This window comes from Sinocyclocheilus rhinocerous, unplaced genomic scaffold, assembly GCF_001515625.1.
Source record: "Sinocyclocheilus rhinocerous isolate Xijiao unplaced genomic scaffold, SAMN03320098_v1.1 scaffold1948, whole genome shotgun sequence".
Classification (NCBI taxonomy): domain Eukaryota; kingdom Metazoa; phylum Chordata; class Actinopteri; order Cypriniformes; family Cyprinidae; genus Sinocyclocheilus; species Sinocyclocheilus rhinocerous.
In genome coordinates, this window is record NW_015644094.1 from 80,416 (window position 1) to 96,212 (window position 15,797).

The 15,797-nt window shown below is 37.3% G+C and overlaps 2 protein-coding genes across 2 annotated transcripts in view; both read right to left on the minus strand.

Annotated features, from left to right (window-relative positions):
* Nucleotides 1-860: 860 nt before the first annotated feature.
* On the minus strand, nt 861-11,699 carry LOC107757958 (collagen alpha-1(V) chain-like). Its single transcript, XM_016575569.1, has 35 exons — nt 11,650-11,699; nt 11,494-11,547; nt 11,346-11,399; nt 11,207-11,251; nt 11,068-11,112; nt 10,569-10,676; nt 10,407-10,460; nt 10,272-10,325; nt 9,947-10,000; nt 9,723-9,830; nt 9,065-9,118; nt 8,880-8,987; nt 8,694-8,747; nt 8,525-8,578; nt 8,363-8,416; nt 8,110-8,163; nt 7,922-8,029; nt 7,785-7,838; nt 7,579-7,632; nt 7,429-7,482; nt 7,200-7,253; nt 7,060-7,113; nt 6,893-6,946; nt 6,720-6,773; nt 6,578-6,631; nt 6,389-6,442; nt 6,255-6,308; nt 5,408-5,425; nt 5,242-5,295; nt 4,908-4,970; nt 4,607-4,772; nt 4,394-4,500; nt 1,375-1,452; nt 1,099-1,281; nt 861-1,016 (listed from the first exon to the last, which is right to left on the minus strand). Exons 1-35 carry the CDS (start codon nt 11,653-11,655, stop codon nt 861-863), a joined length of 2,433 nt encoding a protein of 810 aa, XP_016431055.1. The 5' UTR covers nt 11,656-11,699.
* A 1,134-nt stretch (nt 11,700-12,833) lies between these two features.
* LOC107757959 (collagen alpha-1(XI) chain-like) overlaps nt 12,834-15,797 on the minus strand; it is a 43,996-nt gene continuing 41,032 nt past the window's right edge. The window contains exons 18-30 of the mRNA XM_016575570.1: nt 15,677-15,730; nt 15,184-15,228; nt 15,030-15,083; nt 14,864-14,908; nt 14,709-14,762; nt 14,235-14,279; nt 14,071-14,124; nt 13,842-13,949; nt 13,651-13,704; nt 13,391-13,444; nt 13,076-13,120; nt 12,940-12,985; nt 12,834-12,841 (exon numbers count right to left, since the gene is read on the minus strand). Coding sequence (XP_016431056.1) covers nt 12,834-12,841; nt 12,940-12,985; nt 13,076-13,120; nt 13,391-13,444; nt 13,651-13,704; nt 13,842-13,949; nt 14,071-14,124; nt 14,235-14,279; nt 14,709-14,762; nt 14,864-14,908; nt 15,030-15,083; nt 15,184-15,228; nt 15,677-15,730 — 666 coding nt within the window. The remainder of the gene's footprint in view (nt 12,842-12,939; nt 12,986-13,075; nt 13,121-13,390; nt 13,445-13,650; nt 13,705-13,841; nt 13,950-14,070; nt 14,125-14,234; nt 14,280-14,708; nt 14,763-14,863; nt 14,909-15,029; nt 15,084-15,183; nt 15,229-15,676; nt 15,731-15,797) is intronic.

A 15,797-nucleotide genomic window follows, 5' to 3' on the forward strand; every position in this document is an offset into this window, starting at 1 on the left:
TTAATTAACGTATTGTAAATCCCACTGGATCCACCATAAAAACAATGGTCCAAGAGCAACTGTTTGACCAAAAATATTCTTTGTACTAAGTAAATCATGTTATTAGACTTCACAAGCAGTGCCTGATATATATCTGAGGCACATCGTTTACATAATAGTTGATTTGAGTGCCACATACATCACATGACCATCCATGTTTAAAAGCCTTCCAAGAAGAACAGAAGTTGTTACAGCAGTATAGAGTGGACAAACTTAAAATTAAATGTTCATCAAGCACATACAAGTGTGGTGTTAAAGTGTTCAGACTCTTTTGGCCATGTAATGTACATCACAGTGCTCTTTATCATAAGGTGCCACAAAACCTGAATTAAAGTTTTTTTTTTGTTTTTTTTGAGGAAATCAGGGTTTGTGGAAGTGAATTGTTCTTAAAATGTGACAAGTAACATCCTGGAATTATATAAATAATCAGTTATTTAACAGAAAACAAGCATTGTAAACGATATGCAACAATATATTACATCTCCTCATGAGAAGCTGCGCACCAGATTGCTGTTGCCACTAGACAACAAATCAGTTTACTGCACTGAAGATACACTGTAAACTGAAGGTGAAAACTTCATTAGGAACCTCCATTCCCACAGAAGATGGAGAACAGTAGAGTAAAGAAAGTCCTGATTGGTTTTTGTTAATTGTTCTTGGCTCTGCTTTTCTCAGCAGAAAGCTACTCAGTAAGGGTAGTCCTCAATGACAGAGTGTTTGTGTTTTAGTTGAAGCAGACGTGTCCTGCAGTAAACTGAAACCGTTCTGTTGTGTCACTGTGGCCAAATAAAGCCAGATCTCTGATTGGGAGTGTTTGTGTTTTAGTTGAAGCAGACGTGTCCTGCAGTAAACTGAAACTGTTCTGTTGTGTCACTGTGGCCAAATAAAGCCAGATCTCTGATTGGTAAAAGCTCCAGGTCTTCAGTCTCAAACTGGAACACAGACTCGCGAGGGCCTGTATCCGGTGACCCTAAAGGCTAAACACAGACAGAAAGGGGACATAATAAAATTAAATGTACAACAGTGCAATCCATTATCATTTAGATACAGTTGTCTTACTTCACAATCCAGTAATGTTCCCAAGAAGCTCTGTCTTCTTGAATCTGCAAGGAACTTGATGTCTCTTTCATTGGATCCCTGGTGGCTGTTTGGCTGGCATGAAAATGTGATGTTCTGCTTCACAAACTTGCTGTTGAGTCGTAGGAATCTCATTTGTACCACACCAGTTTCCATGTAATCAAACTTTAAAGACACAATGGTTTACTCAAGGGAGAAATACATGATGGCAGGAGAATATTTGTTATTTGAGTTACTGGTTCTGAGGAAACAACGTACCTGAAAGCCGCCATCTATAGTGCTCAACCATGTAAATGAGTCCGGCATGGTGTCTTTGAGCCATGATTTCACGGGGATCTGAAGCAGAGAGGTCTCATTATCAGCCTAATATTAATTAAACACAAAGCTTGAAATGTGGGGGTCAGTAAGATTTTTTTTAAAAGAAATTAATACTTTTAAATCAACACGGATGCAATAAATTGTTCAAAAGTGACAGTAAATGCATTTATAAATACATTTCTATCATGACAAATCTCAGAAGATTTTAGCATGGTAATGGATATGACAATGTTAATGTATTTGGTCTTGGCAGAATAGATCTGCTACACTGCTGCTGCTGTTGGTTATTGCTGTTGTTGTAGATTATTGCTGCTGCTGCAAAGCAAGTACAGGAACTTACTACTGCCAATACATACACCAATACGGTGCCGTGAGTATTTAAAGGGTTAGTTCACCCAAAAATGAAAATTAGCTCATAAATTACTTACCCTCAAGTCATCCTATGAGTAGCATGGGTACATTTGTAGCAATAGCCAACAACAATACATTGTATGGGTCAAAATGATTGATTTTTCTTTTATGCCAAAAATCATTAGAATATTAATTAAAGATCATGTTCCATGAAAATATTTAGTAAACATCTTACCGTAAATATATAAAAACTTTATTTTTGATTAGTAATATGCATTGCTAAGAACTTCATTTGGACAACTTTAAAACCATACATCAATGGAAAGCTTATTTATTCAACTTCCAGATGGTTTTGTGGTCCAGGGTCACATATACCATATAAAATTCATGTCCCTGTTACACTTAATGTTTACACCAAGTGCAAATAGCTATAGATTCTATTTACACCTAGCAGGATTTTCTGCTATTTATACTACTTATTGCAAATAGTGGCGATTATCTGCACCTATGTATTGTAGTATAAAACAGTATGCAATAATAACAATAACAACAACGTGATATCTGACTTGAAAAAGTGGAAAAAAAAGTTTGACAAAACGCTGATTCGAACCCTGGTCGATTGCGTCAAAATCGACTTCAACACGTACTTCACCATCTACGCTACTGGAGCTGTTATTAGACGATAGTCTTTTGTAATGCTTTGTAATCACACGTTGGTGGGCAGAGTTAGTGTAAAAAGCCTCTGCCAACAAGGTGGGCTATTTGCACTTGTAAATAGACACTCCGTTTTTTTATTTGTGAACTGATGTTCAGCTGTTTTTATTTCGGGTCATTGTCATAAAAGCCCTGTAAACACTGCCACAGACACGAAGATACAGGTGCATCTCAATAAATTAGAATGTCGTGGAAAAGTTAATTTATTTCAGTAATTAAACTCAAATTGTGAAACTCGTGTATTAAATAAATTCAATGCACACAGACCTAAGTAGTTTAAGTCTTTGGTTCTTTTAATTGTGATTCTTTCATTTCATCACGTTGAATACTCACTAAAAACTGACACGGACATCACGTTTTCAAGCCATTTCATGTTTCATTTTGACATGACTCAAAGCAGTGATATATAAGCAGAGGAATTGTTTACTTACTTTATAATTAGTCAATAACTCCATTTTCTTCATTCAGGCCAAGAGCTCGCACGAAAACAAGAGGCAGGATTTATCACACAAACTAATCATATCCGATCATATCCAATTATAGCGCGACGGAGGCATTGCCTCCTCTCACGTGACTTTCCCCCCTTTCATTCCAATGGCCTCCAAAAAAAGTCACGGCACGCTTTGGGGTCTCTGTAGAAAGTCAATGGACCGAAGGGAGGCAAGCCTCCGCTGTAACTTTAGCTGCGGGTGTCGCTGTTGGACAGTGTTACTTTATAAAAACGAGTGACTTTTAGACTTTTCATGTCATATTTGCGTTGTTTTATTTTTGTAATATCTATTATTTTCTCATCCACTTTTGAGGAGAGGAGACACTGCCTCCCTTGCCTCCTCGGAGGAAACGCCCCTGACCTAGGATGACTTGAGGGTGAGTAATTTATGGACTAATTTTCATTTTTGGGTGAACTAACCCTTTAAGACATACTGCTGCTGTACAAGTAGCATATTTAATAACCCGTAGCAGATCTAAACAGGTGGAGCTGGGGAAGGTGAAGTGTTTCAGAGGAACTCGAAAGTGGTCTCCACTCAATTCCTGGAGGGACACAGCTTTGCACAGTTTGCTCCAACCCTAATCAAACACACCTAAATCCAGCTAATCAAAGTCTTCGGGATTACTAGAAACTTCCAAGCAGGTATGAGTTGGAGCTGGATGGAGCTAAACTCTGCAGAGCTGTGGCCCTCTAGGAATTGTGTTTGAGACCACTGTTCTAGTGAACGCTAACCAGCCATTTAAATGTAAAGCAGTAAGCTCATTGGCTGCGTATGCAACATGAACCAATCAGCTTGTGCCAAGTAGTTTAACGCTGTGAATATCATCAGTTTGCGTTAACGACCCATCAGCCTGCACCATCTAGAGTTTCATGACAGAACTTGGCATTTAAAACAGGTTTTCTATTTTAAATAAACATGGTTCTTTTGAACTTTCTATTCATCATTAGATCCTGAAAAAAGGAATCAGTTTTCACAAAAATATTAAACAGCAAAACTGTTTTCGACACTGATAATAATAAGAAATGTTTCTTGAGCACCGAATCGTATATTAGAATGATTTCTGAAAGATCATGTGACACTGAAGACCAGGGTAATGGCTGCTAAAAATTCAGCTTTGCCATCACAGAAATAAATTCTATTTTTATATACAGTAAAATAGACGAGACTTATTTAGAATTATAATAATATTTCACATTATAACTGTTTTTACTAAATGTATTTGATCAAGTAAATGCAGCCTTGCTGAGCATAGATTTCTTTCAAAAACATTAAATTTGAACAGTAGTGAGATTTGAGTTCTGAAAGTTTCAGTATGTATTCAAGCTATTTTATCACATCTATATTATTATTTTTTTCCTCCACATGATATGACCCCATCAGATGCTGAGGAAAAATTTACTTACCTGTGGCTGCAGGGGTGGCAAACATGTTTGTCCACCTGCACTGAAGTTACAATAAACCAGCAAAGCATCAGCAGGACTGCCCTGATTTGGGTCGATATAATGCATTCCTGAAACAAAAACAGCTAAATAAAAATCAGTAAATTATTCCTGCAGACCAGAAGAATATATTTAGGTCTATAGATTAACAATAACATTCACGAGAATGACTCTAACCACTGGTTAAATTAGGATGACTGATCATCAGCTCCAAGCAGGTGGTGGCCGGATGCTCCTTAGTTCCATCTGGAGGATCTATGAAGAATCGCAGGTCTTGCTGAAGGGAGTCCAGCAGGGTCTTAATAAGTGGATAGTTGGACTTGTCGGAGAGATATGTGAGGTCCTGATTTGCATGGAAAAACAAAAAACGTTGTCACACAGCAATTAGGTTAACATCAGAGTAATTATGCATTTGATATTATGAATGGATTCTGAGCAAAAACATTTGAAAACCTTAAATCACTTATCAGCTGCTTACTTTTAGCTGAGTCAGTGTTAGGTTCAGAGATAAGCCCGGTGGACCTGGAAGGCCTGGTGGACCCTAAAATAAACAGTTACAGTTACTACAGCACATGCATTAATGTAATGTTTTACTTTTACATACAGTGGGTACGGAAAGTATTCAGACCCCCTTAAATTTTTCACTCTTTGTTATATTGCAGCCATTTGCTAAAATCATTTAAGTTAATTTTTTTTCCTCATTAATGTACACACAGCACCCCATATTGACAGAAAAACACAGAATTGTTGACATTTTTGCAGATTTATTAAAAAAGAAAAACGGTAATGTAAATAGTTACTGTCAAACTCACAGGAGGTCCTCTCTTTCCGTTTGGACCAGTAAGTCCTGGATATCCTTTTAAACCCTGAAAAAGTTGAATAAATCACATTTCATTATCAACAAATGTTAACTGCAGAAGTAATCTAGATAAGAGAACAATATGTATTTAACCCTGTATTTAAATATTTGTTCCAAACCTTTTCTCCAAACAGGCCCTGTTGAGTGAGGAAATGGACATAGTGAATAGTTAACTTGAGTATCATTTCATTTGTGTATAAATGTGTCTAATGCTACTGTCCTCAATGTGGATTGTTTTTTTCTTGGATCTGATCATTTAATAATTCATAATTCATTTTATGTAATTTAATTTTCAAATATTTACCTTATCCTAAATACACATTGCTGTTTTAAAGTTTGCGGTCAATAAATATATTAATTTATTTATTTTTAATTAATACATATTTTATATTTTCCGCAAGGACATGTTAAATTGCTTTTGATGTTTTATATTTATATTCTTACACAAGATTTCCATTTTAAATAAAAGCTGTTCTTTTGAAGGTTTTATTAATCAAAGAATCCTGAAATGCATCAGGGTTTTCATAACAATATCAAGCAGCACAACTGCCTTAAACACTGATAATATAAACAAGAAACATTTCATGAGCACCAAATCAGCATATTAGAATCATTTCTGAAGATCATGTGACACCAACGATGAGATGGCTGTTGAAAATTCAGCTTTGTCGTTACAAGAATAGAAAAAAAGCTTTTTAAATTGTAAAAAATATTTTACAGTATTTACTCTTTTTATCAATTTTTTTGATTAAATAAATGTAACATTCTTGAGTTGTCTTACTGACCACAAACTTTTGAACAGTAGAGTTTAAAAATATGACATTTTGAATGACCAAAACAAAAAAAACAAAAACAAAAACAACAGCAGTTATTTGGAGAATAATATATTTTTGATTTTCTTTTCCCATTTAATGCAGTGTGGTATTTAATAAATAAAAATCAAAACCTAAAAAGACAACAACTTACAGGCATCCCTGGTAGACCTGGGGTCCCTCTTTGACCTGTTGGGCCAATATCCCCCTAAAAGAGGCACAAATTACTCTACATTCTACATGTCAACAGTCTCATTGTACATTTACATGCATATCTAAATAGATCACCTGCTCTCCATTCAGCCCCTGTCTCCCTTTTTCCCCAGGTAGGCCCTGTTCCCCCTGAAATAAACCGAGAGATAGAAGTCAGCCACTTCAAACATCTAACAATTTCAGTATTTATGCACACAAAATACTAACAGGTGCCTTGAGTCTTTTTAGTTTCTTCTAGCATTTGATAAAGACGAATGAAGGTACCTTCAGTCCATCTCCCCCTGGAGGACCAAGTGGTCCAAGTTCCCCCTTCTCTCCCTATAGACAGAAAGAAGAGTAAGCCTCAAGGTTCTCAGCTTTGTCATTCTACCAGTTCTAATATGACATTTCCATTAAAGCCCCAAACCTCAAAACCTTTTTTTCCGCTCTTTCCTTTCTCGCCTCGAATGCCAGGTAAACCCTGAAACAATACATGTAGACCACTAATAAATATTCTCATCATCTTACATTAATTCATAAATATAGATCAGGGAACATTTGTTTTTCTAAGAGTGAGAAAACCCATATGTATTAATTTACATATTGTCCTGGTTTGCTAGGAGGTCCAGTCTTTCCCATTGCTCCTTGTTGGCCCTGTTACACATCAAACAAAAGCTGCTAAAACATCTTATACAGTAAGTTGTGACAAACATCATGCCTTTACAGGTTAAGCAGCATTTAAAAATGACTAATTAATAAACGAGTACCTTCTCCCCTCTAGGTCCTCTGAGACCCCTCTGACCAGCTTTTCCTTTTTTCCCCTAAGAGTGAAAGAATAATTTATATTGATCTGTTAATGCTGGAAATGTTTCCTCCAAACACTAAAAAACCTTAACACTGTACTTACTCTCTTCCCTGCATGCCCAGGTTTTCCAGGAGGTCCATCTAGACCATCATATCCCTGAAAAATTGGAAAAGTATATACAGTACAGTAAGACTGAATGTTTCAGTGATTAGTGGTAATATTTTTTAGAAATTAACACAGCAACTAAAGGAGGAAAGAATGAATGTCATGATATCAGATTACAAATTCAATCTTAACATATGATGAATAATGAGATTTAGACCACTCTGACCTTCTGACCTTTCGGTCCATCCCTTCCCTGAGGCCCAGATTTGCCATTTGGACCCTAAAACATTTAAACAGAAATAATATATAATTTCCGGTCTTCAGGCGGTGAAAGAATAGAAATTTCCTTGATATTAAAAATCACACAAATACTGACTTGTGGCCCTGGTGGGCCAACAGGGCCCTGAGCTCCCATTTCCCCTGGAAGTCCCTGGAAATAACAGCAAAAAGCAATTAAAAAAATAAACAAGTACTATATTTCTGAATTTTGAACAATATTTAACATAATATCAATATGACTAAATTACAGTTTCTACATTTAAATAACAGTTTTGGACACTTTGTTTTATGGTGAAATTCTACCTCCTTTCCTGGTAATGCTGAGGGTCCTTTAGTGCCAGGGAGGCCCGGTGGTCCCTAGACAGGAGACAATCATCACCTGACATCAAGCAGACTTTAGTCACTTGTTATAAAAGTTCTTCTTTATTTTAGAGCCTCACCATCTGCCCTGGAGGTCCTTGTCTTCCTGGTTCACCTTTAGGTCCCTCTTGTCCTGGCATACCCTTTGGACCCAATAAGCCCTCAGGGCCTCTGGGACCCACGGCTCCCTGCAATATCAGTATTATTTGTCCGCTGAAAATCCAGCACTGTAACCAGGATTTACCTTGAAACGGTTAGCCGTACTAACCTGAGTTCCTGCCTTCCCCATAACCCCTTGTAAGCCTCTCTGCCCAGCTATTCCCTGCAGATGAAACAAAAACATAATGACTTTAATTTGGCATTGAGAGGTTCCCCTCAGTTCCTGTAATCTTATATAGCAGCCGATATGTATGCAAAAAGGGCAGTGAGACGAATGTGGCTCATGTTTTTGTTCCCAGTTCACAATTCTAACGTTACTTTACCCAAACTGTTGTATGATGGAAAACAGTCATTGATTTTACCCGATTGCCTTGATCTCCTGGATGGCCAGGCACCCCAGGTGATCCAGTTTTCCCCTTTTGAAACAAAGAGCAGGTCTGTTACATTAGGAAATGCAAAAGGGTAATCCTGATCTATTACAAGGAATTAATGAAAGAAACTTGAGGAAGAAAAGGGAGTGATACCTTTGGGCCTGGTGAACCATTTTGTCCTGGTGGTCCCCGAAGGCCTATCAAACCCTGCATTGAAAGCCAACTTACAGACTCAACCAACCAACCAACTCCAAAAGTGTGTTCCCCGTCAAAAACTACAATAATGTAAGTTGATTTAGGTGCATCTTATATAAAATCATACCTCTAGACCCATCAAACCAGATGGACCAGTCTTTCCCATCAATCCATTCTGACCCTGGTGAAGAGGCAATCATTATTCAAAGCAATATACACTTCAAAAACTACTATAAATTAACAGTGTAATAATAGTTAGGTAGCCAAAGAGTATGTCCAATAGAAACGAGTTTTGCTCAGCAAGATCACTAACTTGTAGACCAATGTAGCCTTTATTCCCCTTCACTCCTCGCTCTCCTCTGTCCCCCAAAAATCCAGATGGGCCTTGTCGTCCAGAGAATCCCCGATGTCCAGGGTCACCCTGATTGAATAAGAATGTAGTTACTTCACTTTGTGTAGAAACTGGCCATTGTATAGACCTGAATTTTCATAATGTACCTTTTGTCCTTTAGGCCCAGGCTCTCCAATATCACCTGGAGGTCCAATACCTCCCTGTATATGAAACATCATACTCATAATTATTAATTTATTGCAATGAACTTTAAAATAACAAGGACTTTTAAGATATATACACAGCTGTTTGGGGTCGGTAAGATTAAAAAAAAAAAGTTTTTGAAAGAACTCTCTTATGCTCACCAGGGATGCATTCATTTGATCAAAAATATAATAAAAACAATAATGTTGTGAAATATTATTACAATTTTAAAACAACAGTGTTCTATTTCAATACATTTTAAAATGTAATTTATTATTCTGAATTTTAAAGCCTAATTTTCATCAGCCATTGCTCCAGTCTTGAGTGTCACATGATCCTTCAGAAATCATTATAATATGTTAATTTGGTGCTAAAGAAATATTTCTTATAAAAAAAACAACAACAGTTGTGCTGCTTAATATTTTTGTGGAAATGGACATGTATAATGTTACAGAAATCTTTTGTAACATTATACATGTTTATACTGTCACGTTTAAATAAATCCTTGCTAAATAAAATTATTTGTTTCTTAATAAAAAAAAAAACTCTTAATGACCCCAAATTTAGCGTAGTGTAGCTTAATAACGGGACTTGAAGTCTCAAGTAATCAATGTCCCTGACCTCTTTGCCACGTGGTCCTGGTGCGCCCTGCATTCCCTGAGAGCCCTGAGGCCCCTGTTCTCCCGGAGGTCCATTTGGACCAGGCCTCCCAATGGGTCCAGGTGATCCCTTAAATCAAATACCCAAGTAAAATCACTTCACTTGGAAAAAGCCTGGAGTGGAAGCTGACAGACTTAGTGGTTTTGCTGGATGCATATGAACCATTATCAATATTTAGCACTTACATGTTCCCCTTTTGGCCCTATTGGACCCTCAAAACCAACTGGACCAGGATGGCCCTACAGCAGAGAGAGGTGAATAAACTGTATGTTAATTCATGATGAATTTTACTAAAACAAGAAAGGGTAGCTAATGCATCGCACTTTAACAAAAATCTCCAGTACTTCTGCTATGCAAATATTCCCACCTTTGTTAAGAACATACTGAACCAGAGATTAAGTTGCTTTTATTTTTGGTAAGATGCCCAAGAAAAGAGGAAGTTGATTCAGGGAACTCAAACAAGAAGCCTCCTAATAGCAGTTAATTCTGCATATATTGAAATGAACCGACCTGTGGTCCATCCAATCCTACAGATCCAGGGTCACCTGAAGGTCCTCGCAAACCCTAAAGAAGAGCATTATAAATCAAATGCTTAATCCCATGTGTTACGTAACCTGATTTAGTAAATTGAAATGCTTACAATACCTGCCCTCCTTTCTCTCCTGCTTGACCAACCATTCCACTTGTTCCCAGTGAACCCTGAAGAACAGCAGAATATGATCAGAATCTCAGATTGTAACTTTCTTTTAAAAGTCTTTGAAAAATATCATAAAAATTAAATAATCAAAATGAGGGGTACCCACTCACTGGCAAACCAATTTGTCCTTGTTTTCCCTGTGGCCCCTGAGGCCCCTGGCTCCCTGAGAGGCCTGACTTTCCAGCTACACCTTCAGTCCCTGGCAGTCCGGAGGGCCCCTGAATTGACACACACACACACACACACACACACACACTCACATGTAATGTAAAACAATTTGTCAAATGCTATGACCACTGGACAGTTAACAGTGCTGACTGCTACATCATGGTGCAAAAAGCATAATATTCATCAGCATCAGGCCATCAGGTTATTTTATAATTTATATAAAATATATGGAAATTAATATATGTGCATTTCAATACAAAATACACATACTATTTAATATTATGTATGATATAATATACACACAATAAATGGTCTATTATACATGAAGATATATAAACAGAAATATTATGAAATATTACAATTTAAAATAACTTATTGCACTTAAATTTATTTCTGCTTCTCAAAAATCGAAATGTATGATTCAAACTGAGGGCTACATACAGGCAGTCCTTGCAAGCCAGCAGGTCCTGTTTCCCCTTGGTGACCCTAAAATTTTTTTGAAGCATTATTAATAACCCTTCTGAATATAAAAATAGTGCTATTCAATTATTTGGCTCTATGAATGGAGAAGTTACTTCACCGGTGGTCCACGTGGGCCCCTCTCACCAGGTGGGCCTGATAAACCCTTACAAGTTTAACAAGATAACAATTGTTTTAGAGAAGAAATGACCAAAATGTCATCACATTAATGATACTTAATGACATGCAAATCAACTTACAGGTGGCCCTCTTTGCCCTGGTGGACCCAGAGGTCCCCTGATGCCAGGTTCACCCTGCAGATGCACATTCACACAATATATGTGATACGACATCCAGAATGCTGAGAGAAAAATTCATTGTAAAATATTTACAGCAGAAAGTTCTAACCCTCTCTCCAATGTGACCTAGCTGTCCACGAAGGCCTGTGGCTCCAGGATAACCCTGAGAGCAAGAAAACAGCATATAGAATCAAATCCCTGCTACAAGCTGATCATGAATTTTCATGTCAGTCTAGACTGGTTTATGCAGGACAGTGCCACTTACATACATGCCTACAGGCCCTTGAGCACCTGCAATGCCTGGTTTTCCAGTAAAGCCCTGATATCAAACATACACAGCAATGATACATGTGAACACGGTGTATTATTTACATTATTAATGTTCTGACAGCAATACAAAGCTTTGAGAGGCTTACCTTCTCACCGGGAGGGCCTTGGATGCCATCCTGGCCTGGTCGTCCAGGTGCGCCCTAATGAGAAGAGAAACCGTGAGCTGGTGATAAACAGTTGTGTTTTCAGTCGATGTTAGTGAACAAGAACAAATATAGTTATGAATTTTAAATTCTGTGATGGTAAGGAAAACATGAACAATATTTTACTTTACATTTTGAGGTTTGACTACTTATTTTTAACAGTCCTAGCAATCAGCTTGTCCTGTTGTTATGCTCACCTGTGAGCCTGGAGGGCCTTGTTTTCCTGGTTCTCCAATCATGCCCTTCAAGCCCTTTAGATGACAAAGATTACAGAAGATATTTGATATATGACATAAAAATGAGTGAAAGACTGGAAAAGTCCACAATGAACATCGTTTGATGTAAAAGTAATACAAATATTTAATGATTGTGAACTGTTTCTAAGCCAATAATCAAACTTGTGACATGAACCTGTTAACTCCTTTTAGATTAAAATATTATTTCTTCCACTTAAAGATGGCCTTTGGATCTTCTTAAATGATGCTAGATCACATCATCATCAGGTTTTACACAACCTTGTTCATGCAGCTCATGTGCTGCTATCAATAAAGCAAAAAAGAGACAAAATAAATACTACATATCTAACTTATAAAACACGTTTCAGGCTCTTGCTGTCATGCTGAAACAGCTCATTGCTGCATGACAGAAGAACCAACCCAACTGGATGTTTAAGACCTCGTTAAGTTTAATACTCTTTGATCTTTCTGACCTTGACATGCCTGTATAAAGCGTTTCTCCTCCTTCTGAGGTCTAATGTTGGTAATAGCTCTTTTAGAGAACTATCTGTTATCATTATTGACCAGTCTTTACAAGCTTTTATTATAGCAGCAGTCTGATTTCAATTGACTAATATATCTCACAGAATAATTTGGTTGATGAGGAGAAACATACATCAGGTCCTTTATCCCCTGGGCTTCCAACAGAACCAGAAACACCCTGCAAGACAGATACATAAATTCAACAGAATTTTAATGTCTTACTTTGCTGCAATGGTAAAGCAAAGATTCATATATGATAAATCACTATGAATGTTATAAAAAAAAAAACTTGATATTAAATGTATGAAATGGGAACCTGTGTACCAGGCTTTCCTTCTGGTCCCTCTGCACCAACTGGACCTCTTAAACCCTGCAAAAATAGCAAAGTATATATGATCAAATCAATAAAGCGTGAACTAAATAAATCTGGACTCAATTTACTCAAATTCAATTCCCCTACCACTATTCCAGGTACACCAGGGGGACCATGTTGGCCTGCTCGACCCTGAGCACACAGAAACAACATGGGGGAATGTGATCAAACGATACAAGACGACTTATTTACATTCTGTTTATTCATGATATATTCATGAAACAAAACATGAGACCACAATAAAAAAAATCTAATTCAAGCAATTGGAACTGGAAATTTTATCTATACAATTTTTAGAATAAAACTATTAGATGGATTTTAGATGCATTTGCAAGTAGATGCATTTTCACTGGTGGTCTCAAGATTTTTCAGACTTTTATATGAAACAAATAGTAAATTTACTCTTGATCCTCGGAGTCCTGTTCTTCCATGATCCCCAGGTTCACCCCTACTGCCCTTTGTTTCAAAAAGAAAAAAATAAACCGTAAGGAAGAGATGTTACTGATTTACAGTAGGTGCATATATTAATAGGACAGAGTGAAAGGGCCTTTGGGCAGCATTGTGTTTTAAAAGGAGCAATCACAGGTGGATTGATGTAAAAGGGTGAGCTATTAGAAAGTTTTTGGTGATTGCTCCACCTGAAAGTCATAAAGCACTCTGACCTTTTGACCCTCTTTTCCAAGCGTTCCCTGAGGACCCACTTCACCATCTATACCCTGTGGGGGGGAAAAAAGCGTGAGAGAAAAACAAATGTCTTTTGCCAAGAAATCTTCTTTTGAAGATTATGCCTGTAGTGCATATGAAGAATATGAAGTAAGGCATACTATAGAGAATCTTCTGTGAAACTGTATACCTGGATACCTGGAGCACCTGGCTGACCTTTGACACCAGGTAAGCCGGGGAGGCCTGGCTGGCCCCTCTCACCCTGAGGACCCATGATCCCTGGCGCTCCTTTTGGTCCCTAAAAACACACAGAAGATTAGAATCATAAACAGGCAATTAACTGAATCTTCCAATTATGCGTTTAAAACTTTAGAATTTTTTAATGTATTGTGTTGAATTTATTGTGTGCTGGTGATTACTTTTATCCCCTTGGGTCCTCGGTCACCTTTCTCTCCATCCGGTCCTCTATTGCCCTGAATTAGAGGCATTCATTATTGGGGTAATATATGATAAAGGACATATATTCACAAATATTTACTAAAATGTCCAATAAATACAGTGAGATTTAAATCAGATCTCTTACTGTGACACCTAGAAAGCCTTTTGGACCTGGATCTCCAGTTGCACCCTAAATAATTCATTGATTGATTGGTTGAATGAATGGTATCTTCTAACTACAACATTTAGCATACTCATTTTTCTGAATTCTCATCAGACAAAAAAAAAAAAAAAAATCACTAAAAAGGACCAATCATATTATTGTATTACCAAAACATGGTTTAATTTTTTTTCAAGGCATCTGTAGTGAAAGCATTTTTCTAGCCTGCCAGAACACAGCAGCAACTTGCAATATTGCTGGGTGAAATTTAATGGAGTTTTAAAGTCAGAGTGACTTTATTCAGTCCAAATATGCATCTCTTGTATGTTAATCAGTTACAACATATACAATGCATAAAATGTTTTCTATTGGTTGCTGAAGGCCTGTTGTATGAGTTTATAAGTAATTGTATAAATGTTTTCCTCTAGCTTACATTTATTTTTTGACAAACAGACTCACCATGGGCCCTTCAATGCCTTGTAGCCCTCTGTTACCTGCTGGACCCTCTGGCCCCTGACCACAAACAAAAACATCTAGGGCATCCATTTCATAAACACATAACACATGTAATTGTACATATTCTACATGTACACAGGAAAAGTTTTAAAACTTACTATGTAACCTCTGAGACCCTGTGGACCAGCCTGACCTTTAAGTCCCTGTGGAAAAAACATCCATGAACAATCTTACTTCTGATTAAATGTCACAAAAGACCCATATTTTGTGTGTTTTTCCTACTTTTTTAGTAGTTGGAATATATGCATTTCTACAAAAATGTACCTGTGATCCTGAATGACCAGGTGGGCCTCTATCTCCCTCGATCCCTCTAGGCCCCTAGGAGGAACAATCAGAACAGGGTTTGCGTTATTTCAGCCTCTGTGTATTCTCTAAGAACAGACTTCATGAAACAATGACACAAAACAATGTTGTATACCTGAGGGCCTTTCCGCCCCACAGGGCCAGCAGGTCCAATATCCCCCTGTAACAGCAAAAGTGTTTTGGTTTATAACCAAGTCAATCAACTTGCAATCAGATTTCAAAACTTGTAGGTGGAATACTCAGACAATGTTGTCTTTCTTTGATAGTTTGTACTAGATCTGGATTATTTACTCGTCCTCTTGTTGTTTCCTAACGCACTTGACATTTTTTCTTCTGTTAAACAAAGAAAATATTTTGAAGAATGTTGGTAATGAAACCAACATTGGTTCCCATTGCCTTCCATTTTATGGGCAAGAAATACAATGGAAGTCACTGGGAACCAAAACGGTTTGGCTACAAACATTCTTCAAAATATCTTCATTTATGTTCCATAGTAGAAAGTCATATGGGTTTAGAACAACATGAGGGTGAGCAAATTTTTGGGTAGACTATCCCTTTAAGCAATGAACCTGCACTACAAATTCAGTAAGCAAGTGTCAATCACTTACTTCTGAGCCATTAACACCTTGTGCTCCAACCAATCCTGTAGCACCTGGTGCTCCCTGGCAAGACACAATCACATAACTGAGCATTATTAAGCAGGATCCATAAAAATCTCTCTGTTAAGAG

Bases quoted from the DNA above. Each gene is read 5' to 3' on its own strand.
- LOC107757958 (XM_016575569.1), bottom strand. The intron at 6,947-7,059 runs GTACTCGTTTAT...GATGTGTAACAG, and splicing joins GAGGACCTAGAGGGGAGAAG to GGCCAACAAGGAGCAATGGG. The intron at 1,017-1,098 runs GTAAGACAACTG...GTCTGTGTTTAG, and splicing joins GAACATTACTGGATTGTGAA to CCTTTAGGGTCACCGGATAC.